Here is a 12,759-nt window from a genome sequence, read left to right on the forward strand (position 1 = left end):
AATAAGATCGCTGCTGTTGACGCTACTAGCCAGTAAGCCTCCTGAACTTTCAGATAGTTTTGTTCTCCCAAGCCCCCTCCCCCACCAATTTTACCACCTCAATTTTACCACCCCCAATTTTGAACCAAAAGTTTTTACTTATTTTTATTTATTTATTGCATTTATATACCGCCCCATAGCCGAAGCTCTCTGCCAGCTGAGTTTGCATCTCTAATTACAAGCTCAATAATTTCCCAAAGAACTGTCACCATTTCAAAGTATGTGCTTTTGCTCTTCTAAAATTCTAAACTGTTAGTCTGTGCTAGGAAACCCATCTAAGAAAGGGAGAGAAATGTACAGTCCTGCCCAATTTTTTTTCTTCGCCCTGTCTTTTATTTTTATTTATTATTGGTATGTAGTCTCTTACCATTCAAGCTAACAATTTCGAAAGGTTGGATTGGAAGTATTTGTGGTAACATGCAGATCAGAAAGAAAGAAATCAGGTTTGGCTTGCGTGCTCCCTCCCTTCCTTTCGTTTTTAGACTTTGAATTCCTGCGAACTCTGATTGAGCAAAGATAACATAATGGTTTCCACCCATCCACAAGCTACTTTTCCCACAGTGATTAGCCCAGCTTCTTGTATCTCCATAGATACAAACGTTAAAGCAGGGGCGTTGAACCTCTTTCAGACGGAGGGCCGAATTCCATTTTGGAGAAGCTTTGAGGGGGACCTCCAATACCTAAGCCATAGGAGAGGCCTTTCAACCCCTGACAATGGGGGAAAGCTGTGCAGAAGCCAGGAAACAACACAACGATTGGTGGTTGGGGGAAAGGGGGTGGAGCCAGGGGTGATGATGTGGCTCTTTGGGGCACAGCCCAGAAGGCCAGGTTGACACCATGGGCCTGTGGTTCTGTACGCCTGCTTTAAAGCCTGCCTGAGTTCCATGTTGTCAGCTCGTTCACTTAAGACACAGAAGAAAGAAGGTATACTTGCCAGAGCAGAGAAAGGGTAGTCACCATGACGCCTTTGGCAGGTGGCAATTCCAAGCTACTGTGATTTCTCTTGCACACCTGCCAGCCCTGGCTGGGGGCTGATGAAAGGAAAATGTGTAGTCAGAGAAAGAAATTGTCTCGCAAGCAGCACGCTCTGAGGGGCCACATGCCCTGCTGCCCCGCTCTCTCTCTAGGATCCATTCCGTATGGTGTTCACTTGAACCCTCTCACACATTGAAGGAGTTTGTAGTAAACGGATGCCAAAAATTTCTATTTTTTTGAATTTCAAGAATTGGCAGGTATTGTTTGTGTTTTAATACTCCAAGGGGTGTGTGCGTGTGCGCATGTAAAAGAGGTGAAACGTAAGATTTCACCCACAACTGCCAAAATGCCACCGGCTGTCCCTAGAATTTATTAACAGGTCTGGGCCCATAACAGGAGTTGAATGCTTTGCCCCGTGGCTCTTCTGTTCCTGATGCTGTAGTCAGCAATAAACACTTCATAGTGCTAATGGTATAGCAGGTACGGGCAAGTTCAGGCCAGACCTGCTGGATTTTTTGGAGTTTTTTGTGCAACACTAAGCTCTTGTAGACTTCCTGTTTTATCCAAATGAAGGGAAGAGTTTTAAATGGTGCCTATCCTATTTCCACAATGATCCAGAGCCATATTATCCAGTTGTCAGGGGTCACCATAACAACAACAACAACAACAACAACAACAATTAATTGCTGTGGTATGTGTCATTTGGTTGCTTTAAAATGGTTTATAGCAGTAATGACAACTGTTGGGGCCCAGGACATACTCCATATACAGTTTTCAAAACGTTTTCAAGGAGTTATATCCTACTTGTGTAGATTACCCAACAACAGCCCTTTGCCAACAAAGTATAATCATGGTTCAACCCTGAGGTTAAAATTTGGGGTCTGTCTGGAAGGGTGGGAAACGCTCCGTCATTTGTAGACAGAAGAGTTGAAAGCAATGTTGGAATTAACAACAGAATAATAAATAATAATATTGGAAGTGACAAGTCTGAATTCTGCCTTATGAACTGTCCTGTACTGAGACTTAGTATGTAGATGTGATGAGACATGAACTTGGAAGAGAGTAAAGTTGGGATCGAAAGAGCTATTTGAGATGTGTCCAAGGGCTTGGGTGTGCTCAGTACATTTTTTGACTCCCCATTTGAACAGTGACCTCCACTGGGCCATATCATGTTTGAGACCTGTGATGAAATGGAATATAGTCCACCAAAGCTTATGACAGAATACATGTGTTAGTCTTTAAGGTGCCACTCCACTCTTTGTTGGTTTTGCTGCAACAGATTAACACAGTTACCCCTCTGGATAATAATTAATATTTTCATAACTATTCTCAAAGCCAGTTTGAAGTCATCAACATTCTACCCCACAGGCTGATCAGATGCAAAGGAAGGCAGGGGATTTTTGTGTGTGTGTGTGTGTGTGGGGGGGAGTTCATCTCATTAGAGAAGCTACATCTTCCAAAATTCTTCCTGCACAACTATTAAAAGCACAAGAACTCTATCTTATATCGTGGCACCTTGCTCCACCATCAGTGACTGAAAGGAAGGCAGAGACAGCTTAAGAAACCAAAAAGAAATGTGTCCAGTCAATGCTATATCTAATCAGGGGATCTATTTCATACAGTGACCAACATCTGTTTCATCAGAGGTAAGCACTTAAGACACTCTCAGAGTACGTAATTGTGCAATACTCCGTCCAGCAGAATGTGAGAAATCTGGCTTCATTATTGACCCCTTCAAACGGTTATCAGTTCATGTGTTTAGTCAACAGTTGTGACTGTGAGCCAGTCAGACTGGTCAGGTTGCATTCCCAAAGGACGATGAAGGCAAGCGGCCTTAAGGATCATTGAGTTTAAGTTTTGTTTTTGAATAAAGAAGGCATTAAGCAGGCCCACAAAACCAAACATGTCACCTGAGACATGTACTGTGGACTGTTAGGTGTTTGACACCCCCTGCTTTTCTGTATTCCCAAGGCAGGCAGCGAAAAGTTTTTAGGAGTGGCCACGTTTGGCACAATGGATCACACTTTGTGTGGCTTCTTTGTACTTCGTTTCCTTCTTCTTGTGATGAATGGCTGAAGAGGGCTCCAGGTATCCCCAAATCTTGAGGGAGAAATGCACGCTCTTCATTCTCTCTTACAGGAAGCTGCCTTATACCAAATCTCTGCCTAGGTCAGTATTGTCTGTACCAGCCTCCCCCAACCTGCTACCTTCCAGATGTTTTAGACTGCTCACCACAAACCAGTGATAAAAGTCAGGTATGGGGAAATGTATCATGTGGTGAAGTCACATCATGCATTGTGTTGTGGTACACATCTCAAGCAAGAGAGGGCAAAGATACATGGAGCAGCAGCAGCTTGTGTCTCTCATAACCCTATTTAAGAGTTTGAACTTGGTACATCAACCTGACAGCTCTCAAATAAGTTTTTATTGTAAAGGCAAACGTTTGTCAGGAGTACTTAGCAAGGTTTTATGAAGTACATTTTACAGTGGAACAGTCTACTATTGGAGGTTGTGGGTTCACCATCTCTGGAGGTTTTTTAAAAAGAGTCTGGACAGCCACCTCCCATGGATGGCTTAATTGGTTTTCCTGCACATTGCAAAGGTTTGGACTAGTTGAGCCTTGTGGTCTCTTCCAACTCAACAATTCTATGATCTTATAATCCCAGAATTCCTGACTACTGGCCTTTCTGGCTGGGGTTGATGGGAGTTGAAATCCAAAATATTTGGAGGACGTCAGGTTGGGGAAGGCTGGTCTACACCAACTGACTAACTCTCCTGAGCCAATTTTTCATGAACTTCCACATCATGGAGTGTTCCTTCTTGCACATTAAGCTTGAGGACCCTTGGTTCATGGAGGGGAGGCTGTTCCACTTTTACAGCATCACCGTCTTCCTGATATTGGGTTGAGCCCTACTCTGGACACATTTGTGAAGTTACGTAAGGACCATTTTTTCTTACCTTAGCAGCATGGATGCTGTCACCATGCCACTCAAAAGTGATTGCCATCCACACCACCCTGATAATGTGTAATATGTTTTGAACAAATGGATCAATATTGCTCCTCTCACTTGCTTTAATTATGGAATATGGCCTCAGGATATAGGTAGATGTTTTTCTACACAACAGCAGAACTGTGTGTGTGAGAAAGAGGGGGGGGGAGAGAGGAGTGTGACCATGTTAGCACTACCTGGCAGTAGCAATCATCCTGCAAAGGTAAAATGTAGATCTGTCCTCAGATCTTTCGGCTTGATTATTTGAAATGTGTGTGTATGTGTCATGAGGTAAGGTGGGTATTGAGGAAGGAAGGGGATGTTTTATGGCCTCTTAATGTTTTGCTACTTAAACTTAGGGTAGGATATCCTAAACAATGGGTTGGATCAAGACACGTTGAGTAGACATATTGCTTTAGAGTAGATACATTAACATTGATTGGGACAAATTAGTCATGACTAACTGAGATCTCATTGATTTCAGTGGGTCTACTATAAAGCATGACTAAGTCTGCATCCAACCCAATATAAATAAATATTTCCATAGCTTCAAATTCTTATTATTTGAGGAAATGCCAAAAAACATAATAATACTTAATACATGACTTATTCCTAACCCAAGAATTTCCTTTGATATTTACCTTTTCCACCCTTTTGAGAACTTTTTAAGAATACATCGGGATTTAGTGATGTTTTATGAAAATAACACAGGCTCACGTTTAAATGGGAACTCCGACCAAAGCTGTTGTATCATATACAAATAAAACCAAATTACATAATCTACGGAAGATCTGAATGCTGCATGACGTCCAAAAACCTTTCTTCTATTGTCTTTGTTCAAGCTTTGCTATGAGGAAAACAGTGTTCATTTAATCTTGTTATGGCTAATTATCACTGACATTACACGTTTGATCTGTACAGAGTTTTGCAAGTATTGTTTCTGTTCTCATAGCAACCTTGTGAGATAAGTTACTGCAGTTCCAACATACTTTTGGCTAAAGCTCATTGGTAGTTAAGGTCTTTAACTGGTTTCTCCTTAACTGCCATTTAGTTGTTCCCCAATCTGACATGGAGCATGGCTAGACCAGGGCTTATCCCGGGGATCACCCCGGGATCATCCCTGTGCATCCACATGACGCACAGGGGATCCTGGGAGTAGGGAGGGATGATCCCTCCTTTTCACTAGGATATGGCTCTACCCATTTCCCCCGATTTTTCTGCGGTCTCGGGATGATCCTGAGACCGCGGAACATGTGGCCTGGCATTGTGGTTTTGTCCTGGCTCCTCGTGAGTAACTGCAAGGAACTCTGTGCCCGGTGGGGTGGGGGGAGTGGGAGGTTTTTTTAAAAAACTACTTAGCTTTTCATAGGAGCGCTGATACACTCTTTTCTGATTAAAAACCAAAACGGTGGCCACAACGTCCTCTTCCTTCCTGGATGCCGCATGCCATGTGTAGACGAGGGCGACGATCTCGCAATCATAAAATTGTGAGATTGTCTCCCTGAAACTCCCTCATCAAGCCGTGCCCATGGTCTGTAAACCGCCCAGAGAGCTTCGGCTATGGGGCGGTATATACATTTTTATTTAATAATTAATTCATTAATGCATTCTTTAAGAATTCATTCGAATTGTGTAATACTAGCAAAATGGCCATCATTATGAAATAGAGCAGTCTCCCCCAACCTGGTGCTGTCCAGATGTGTTGGATTACCTGGCCAATGCTGGCTGAGGATTGTGGGACTTGTCATTCAATACATCTGGAGGGCACTGTGGCGTTACACCCCACAAGTCAGTTCCCAAATGTATGTCTGCAGTTTGTAAGTCTGTGGTGAGTTTAGAATGTTGGCCTGAGTGGGTTGGGAGAATGTCTTGGGAGGGAGAGGAGTGATATATAAGGGAAGGACTGAGGGGATTGAGAGAGACTTTTTAGGTACTCTTAGAGTCTTTAGAGTACTTAAGTTCTGGGAAATTTGAGGTTCAGGGTAGAGAGTGGTGTCTTTGGAGTGTGGTGTCCACAGAGTTGATGTATATTAATCAATACAGATAATAAAGAAAGCTCAAGAGTGATTGTGTGAGAGAAAGGAAAGCGTGTATGTGAATGAGTGAAAGGACTGGATGAAAGGTTTCAAAAAGTTTTTTAAATGTTTTATTTGAAACAAAGCTTGTGAACTTTTAAAAATAAATTTTAATTATTTTGTTTTTAACTACCACAAAAATCCCATGTGTCTGTTTGGCATTTATCATCTGAAGTTTACACATTTAGCACCCACTCTGACAATAATTCACCTCAGCACATATAACTCACAGTGTTTTATTTTATATATTGAAATCCTTCTCCATTTAACCCCTTTCTCCACATAGTTTGGAGGAAGGTGGTTTTTATCCTTTGCCTCAGGCGTATCAAGCGGTGGTGCTTGGCTTGAGCAGGGAGTAGCCATGGCCAGGCTTGGTGTTCAGAGCCTGTGTTGTGGCAGGCACCCTTGGGAGGAGTGTAGTACATCTGCATACTCTTTGCAGCTTTCTTTTCCTTGCAGCTGTGTGTGTGTGTGTGTAAGTATGAGTGTATTTCGGCATCGTCCAAAGCCAAAAAGTTTGCTGATTTCATCTTGCCCTATAACAACATTCCCCAACCTGGTGCCCTCCAGATGTTTTGGATTGCAACTCCCATCCTCTGAAACAGAGGGATGAGGGCACCAGCTTCAGGCAGACTGCTCTTTAAGAGAATGAGAGCTATTGAGGATAAACAAGTCTCGTTCTGCATAGCCTCAAATCCGGAGTGTGATGCTAGGGTATGATATGATAGAGAGCATAGTGATAAGAAAGCATATGGTAGAGTGATAAGAAAGCATGTGGTAGAGCATAGTGATAAGGCTGAGCTTTGAATCAAGTCATCCCTAGTTCAGTCTCTGATGCCATGAACTCAGTAGGTGTCCTTAAGCTGTAAAATGGGTATAGTAAATTACTTGGTTGCTTATAAACTAATGCATGCAAATACTCTACAGCAGGAATGGGCAACCTCTGGAAGTCTGGGGGGCCTTTTCACCCCCCCCCCCAGTGTGAGTTGCAGTCTGTAGTCCTCCGTGCCCATTAAAGTGCTGAAATTGCCAGTTTGCTGCTGGATTTTGGTGGCAAAGAGCACTACAATTGTTATATTTATTTAATTTTTCAAGTTAAATTTAACTATTTGGATGCTCTTACAGTGGCTACAGTGCACCAAAACGGCTACATTTAGTTTGTTTGCAAGCTAAATTTGGGTATTCTACAGTCACTATGGTCACCATTTTTTTTAATTATGTGATGGAAGTAAAAAAACTGACTCTTATATATTGATGTGATACTCGTGTATTTTATTCTACAATGACAGAGCCTGTATGATTCTGAAACACTACTGTTACAGGCGCTATTGGAACAGTATAAGACAATACTTACATTTGACAAAGAAAGCCTTTGGCACATCCATGAATGGTGTTTTCAGTCCTGGGGTACATGGCTAGTAACTTTACATTAATTACAGAATTATCATCAAATCTTTCAGAAGATAATTGTGAACTGGTGGATAAGCAACCTGTATGTAGAACTGGGAATCCTGAATTTTATTCTGATGTCATTTATCTCCCTATGACCTAGAGAACTTCAGCTGCTGGGCAGTAATAAATCTTTAATATGTGGCCATTGATAGGCATGACCTTTGAGGCAGTGCACTTGAGTTGTCACGCCAGCTCATTGGTCAAGGGGGGAGAGATGACTCAGCTCATGCTCAGCATGCACAACAGCTTGTCAAATTCTGCATTACTGTGAATCATATGCAATGCCATCGCTGGAGGCATGTTGCACAGGGACTAATCTTCTTCAGTCGGGGATGCTTTAGGGTGGATTCCTGCATTGAGCAGGGGGTTGGACTCGATGGCCTTGTAGGCCCCTTTCAACTTTGCTATTCTATGATTCTATGGTGATGTGCTAACATGGTTTTCCTCTCTACGGATCTGTCCTTGTTATGGGAATACCTGGTGGAGTCTGCTACTTCTGCTGTCCTTACATTACCTTTACAGATCATTACTGGTTTATTTCACAATATTATTCTAGCATTTGTTGGAATAATATTGGAATACATATCCATTTTAGACTGTCTCCAGTCTTCTGGCCCTTTTGCTTTGCCAGAGATGTACCCGTTTGAACATTCCGCCTTTTCTATAAAGTCCTTGCTTAAACCCAGTGCCTTCACCACCAAACCCAACGAAGTACATATAATTGCATTTGTGTATGCTCCTCTTGTTCTCCCCTCTCTCCTTTCTTCTATTATTACTGTCAAAGTTTAGATTGAAAGCATTTTGGGGGAGGGATTTGCCTTATGTCTGAAGCATGGATGGAGAACCTCCGTCCCCTTGGTCTCCCCCCTCCTTGCCCCATCCCCTTCACCATCTTATTACCTGCAGCACACTGTGGGCATGTCTACACCTCCCGGCGTTCCAGGAGTGAGGGTGGAAGGATCTTGCGATTTTCTGATCGCGAGATCCTCCCCTTTGAGCAGACGGTGTGTGCGACATCCCGAGAGGAACGAGGGATGTCATGCCCGCCATTCCCCCCCCTTTTTTTTACAGAAGTTGAGCACTTGTGCACTTCATCGGAAATGTAAGTTTTTTAAACAACAACAACAACAACAACACCTGCTCCCCCCACCCCACCCCCAATGGGCACAGAGCGCCTGAAGAGCTCTGTGCTCCGTGATGGTTCCCGTCTCCTCGCATTTACTTGAGAGGAACCGGGACAAAGCTGGGATGGCGCCCACACCCCCTGTGGTCTCAGGACGATCCCGAGACCACGGGAAAAAACAGGCTAAAAGCCATTCCAGTTATCCCAGGGAAATGGAGGGATTATCCCCGGGATAAAGCATGGTGTAGACATGCCCTGTGTCTGTAGGTGGATGGCTCCCTTTTGCAATAGGATCAGGTTAAAGGCATTTTTTGTCTCTTTCAACTCTGAATTTATATGATGCACCTATGTGAGAACAATGTTTTTGAACAGAATGCATCAAGCAAGTAAAGAGTTTAAAGAGGATGTTGAAAATCACCTGTATACAGCCCAACATTTGCCTTTATCTGAACACAACTGAACTCCATGCCGTGGTGGCAAAGCATTGTTGGGACTATCTTTTAAAGAAAATAGCATTTGCTTAACCACTTGAGTCTAGACAGAGAGAGAGAGAGAGAAACAGACTTCTCAACTACAGTTGGATTAAACTTTCACTGAATCTAATGGAAATATATCAATCCAGCTGCAGCTGGAACTCTGAATATATTTTTGTTGGTTTGGAAGCTTCAAGTTATAAAGTAATAAAAAAGGGATAGCCACAGTAAAGAAATCTAAACCAGGGATGGCCAGCTCCCATATTTTTTGGAGCCGTGGTAACCCAGGGTGGAGAGTTCAGCCAGCAGGATCAGTTTTAATGGGCTTGACTGAAATTGTACTATTGTTTTGAAGCTGTTATCTGCCTTCTGAAGGAAAGACAGGATATACATTGAGTGAATAAATAAATTATAAGTCAACATTGGGATATCTCTGTTTCCTACAGTTTAGCTAATATTTTTGTCATATTTATGAGGGAAACAATGGGAAAACCTTTTACCATCTAAGAATATAAGAACATTAGAAGCGACAAACTAGATCAGATTCAGCATTCTGTTCATCTGATTCAGCATTTTGTTCACACAGTGGCCGACCAGCTGTCAATGGGAAATCCACAAGCTGGACATGCCTCTGACCCTGGAGGTAGCATATAACCATACTAGTAGCCATTAATGGCCTTTTCCTCCAGGAATTTGTCTAACCCCTTTTTAAAGCCATCCAAATTGGTGGCCATCACATCTTGTGGAAGTGAATTCCGTAGTTTGTCTACGCACTGCGTGAAGAAGGGCTTCCTCTTATCTCTCCTGTACCTCCCGTCAATCAACTTCATGGGTCTGGTATGTCTGGTTACAGCAGTGGCTACGGATGCTTTCTATCAGTTGCATTTGAAATGCTGCCTGTATCACCTCCTAGATCATAGAATCATAGAATAGCAGTGTTGGAAGGGGCCTACAAGGCCATCGAGTCCAACCCCCTGCTCAATGCAGGGATCCACCCTAAAGCATCCCTGACACATGGTTGTCCAGCTGCCTCTTGAATGACTCTAGTGTGGGAGAGCCCGCAACCTCCCTAGGTAACTGATTCCATTGTTGTACTGCTCTAACAGTTAGGAAGTTTTTCCTGATGTCCAGCTGGAATCTGGTTTCCTTTACTTGAGCCCATTATTCCGTGTCCTGCACTCTGGGAGGATCGAGAAGAGATCCTGGCCCTCCTCTGGGTGACAACCTTTTAAGTATTTGAAGAGTGCTTTCATGTCTCCCCTCCATCTTCTCTTCTCCAGGCTAAACATGCCCAGTTCTTTCAGTTTCTTCTCATAGGGCTTTGCTTCCGGACCCCTAATCATCCTTGTTGCCCTCCTCTGAACACGCTCCAGCTTGTCTGCGTCCTTCTTGAATTGTGGAGCCCAGAACTGGATGCAATACTCTAGATGAAGCCTAACCAGGGCTGAATAGAGAGAACCAGTACCTCACGTGATTTGGAAGCTATACTTCTATTAATGCAGCCCAAAATAGCATTTGCCTTTTCTTGCAGCCATATCGCACTGTTGGCTCATATTCAGCTTGCGAACTACGACAATTCCAAGATCCTTCTCGTTTGTAGTATTGCTGAGCCAAGTATCCCCAATCTTGTAAATGTGCATTTGGTTTCTATTTCCTTGCAACAGATGAGACTCTTCCTCTTCCTCCTCCTCTGCTTGCAGGAGTCCCGGTTTTGATACATTGACAAATTCATCCTCTCCATTTTTAGTCAGAGCTCCATCAATTCGAGATAGATCCCAGAAGGTTATTTGTAGCTTAGCTGAGATAAAGGTTGAATTCTATAAACCCTCCCAACAAAGAGCATAACACAAGACACTGGGACATGAGCCCACAGTGGCTTTTAGGGTAGGATGACAGGTATGATTTCAGCCTGTGAGCTACCACCCAACTTTTGCCAAGGGAAGAAACTGCAGGGAGACCAGCCACACCATCAAGGAAGCTTGCGGACATGGATAAGTCAGAACAAATTGGCTGTACTCCCTAAACCAGCCTTCCCCAACCTGGTGCTTTCCAGATGTTTTGGACTTCAACTCTCTTCAGCCCCAGCTAGCATGGTCAGAAATGCTGGGAGTTGTAGTCCAAAAAATCTAGAGGATGACACTTAGGGAAAGGCTGCCCTAAACTTTTTTAAAGGCTTCTAGATTAGTCTTTCTTTATGATCCAAGACTTAACTGGTAGTCTATACTCTCACTTACCCTTACTGACCATGGAATAACTTTTGCCTTAAGAAGAGCCAAGGGTCCATTTAGGTCTAATCTACACCAAGCAGGATATTGCACTATGAAAGTGGTATATAAGAGGCAGAAGCCACACTACGGCTTTATAGCGGTATTGAAGTGCACTGACAACTGTTGGGGCCCATTGACACGTACCATAGACCCCTTTCATATTGCTTTCATACTGCTATATCCTGCTTGGTGTGGCTCCTGCCTTTTATATACTGCTTTCATACCACTTTCATAGTGCAATATCCTGCTTGGTGTAGTTGAGCCCTTAGTCCAACATTCTGTTCACATATTAGCCTACCAACCGTCAACCAGGAACCCACAAGCAGGACATGGGTGCAACAGCACTCTCCTGCCCATTTCCCCCAGCAACTTACTGCCTCTGATATTGGAGGTAGCAGATAGCCATCATGACTAGTAACCATTGCTAGCCTCCTCCTCCTCCTCCAGGAATTTATCCAACTCTCTTTTAAAGCCATCCAAATTAGTGGCCATCATTACATCTTGTGGTAGTGAATTCCATAGTTTAACAATGCGCTGTGTGAAGAAGTACTTCCGTTTATCTCTCCTGAATCTCCCACCAATCAGCTTCATGGGATGACCTGGGTTCTAGTATTATGAGAGAAGGCGAAAAATGTTACCTTATCCACATTTGCCATACCATGCATAATTTTGTACACCCCTTATCCTCCTTTTTCCAAGCTGAAGAATCTGAGCTGTTGCTACTTTCCCTATTACGGAAGATGCCCCTTGATAGTTTTAGTTGTCCTTTTCTGCTCTTTTTCCAGTCTACAATATACTTTTTTTAGGTTTGGTGACCAAAGATATACATAGTTTTCCACGTGTGGTTTCACCATAGATTTGTATAAAGGCAGTATGATACTGGCAGTTTTATTCTGAATTCCTTTTCTCATTATGCCTAACAGGGAGTTTGCATTTTCTTTTTTTGTTTTGTTTTACAGTGGTCACACACTTGGGTGCTCCTTCTCTGCCTTTGCTTTGGTTTGCCCTGCCCTAAATCTCACAAGAGGATCTTGGTTTAGCACAGGAAAGCTTTGGAGCTTAGGGAGTTGTGATATCTATTATACCTGGAGGTGCGCTGCAGAATAGCAAAAGAGATTTTTAAAATTTGTTTTATTTTACAGCCCTTTAAAAGAGCACGTGAATTCACTTTGGAGCCTGTCTGGTGTGAGCGAACATTACATCCAGAGGTGATAAACTCCATTGTCCCCCTGGCCCAGACTCAGTCACTGAAATCAAAATGTCAAGTATAGATCCTTATCAGCGCATTACGGTAAGTAGATACGACTTTTTATTTCCATCGCCCAGGATAAACTGCAACAAATTATTTTAATGAGGCTTGCAATT

General features: G+C 43.0%; 1 protein-coding gene across 1 annotated transcript in view; it reads left to right on the forward strand.

Moving 5' to 3' along the window:
* Nucleotides 1-12,759, forward strand: part of PLA2G4A (phospholipase A2 group IVA) — a 109,556-nt gene that overhangs the window by 15,236 nt on the left and 81,561 nt on the right. The window contains exon 2 of the mRNA XM_063117239.1: nucleotides 12,537-12,685. Coding sequence (XP_062973309.1) covers nucleotides 12,653-12,685 — 33 coding nt within the window. The 5' untranslated portion in view covers nucleotides 12,537-12,652. The remainder of the gene's footprint in view (nucleotides 1-12,536; nucleotides 12,686-12,759) is intronic.

This window comes from Elgaria multicarinata, chromosome 1 (genome assembly GCF_023053635.1).
Source record: "Elgaria multicarinata webbii isolate HBS135686 ecotype San Diego chromosome 1, rElgMul1.1.pri, whole genome shotgun sequence".
Lineage (NCBI taxonomy): Eukaryota > Metazoa > Chordata > Lepidosauria > Squamata > Anguidae > Elgaria > Elgaria multicarinata.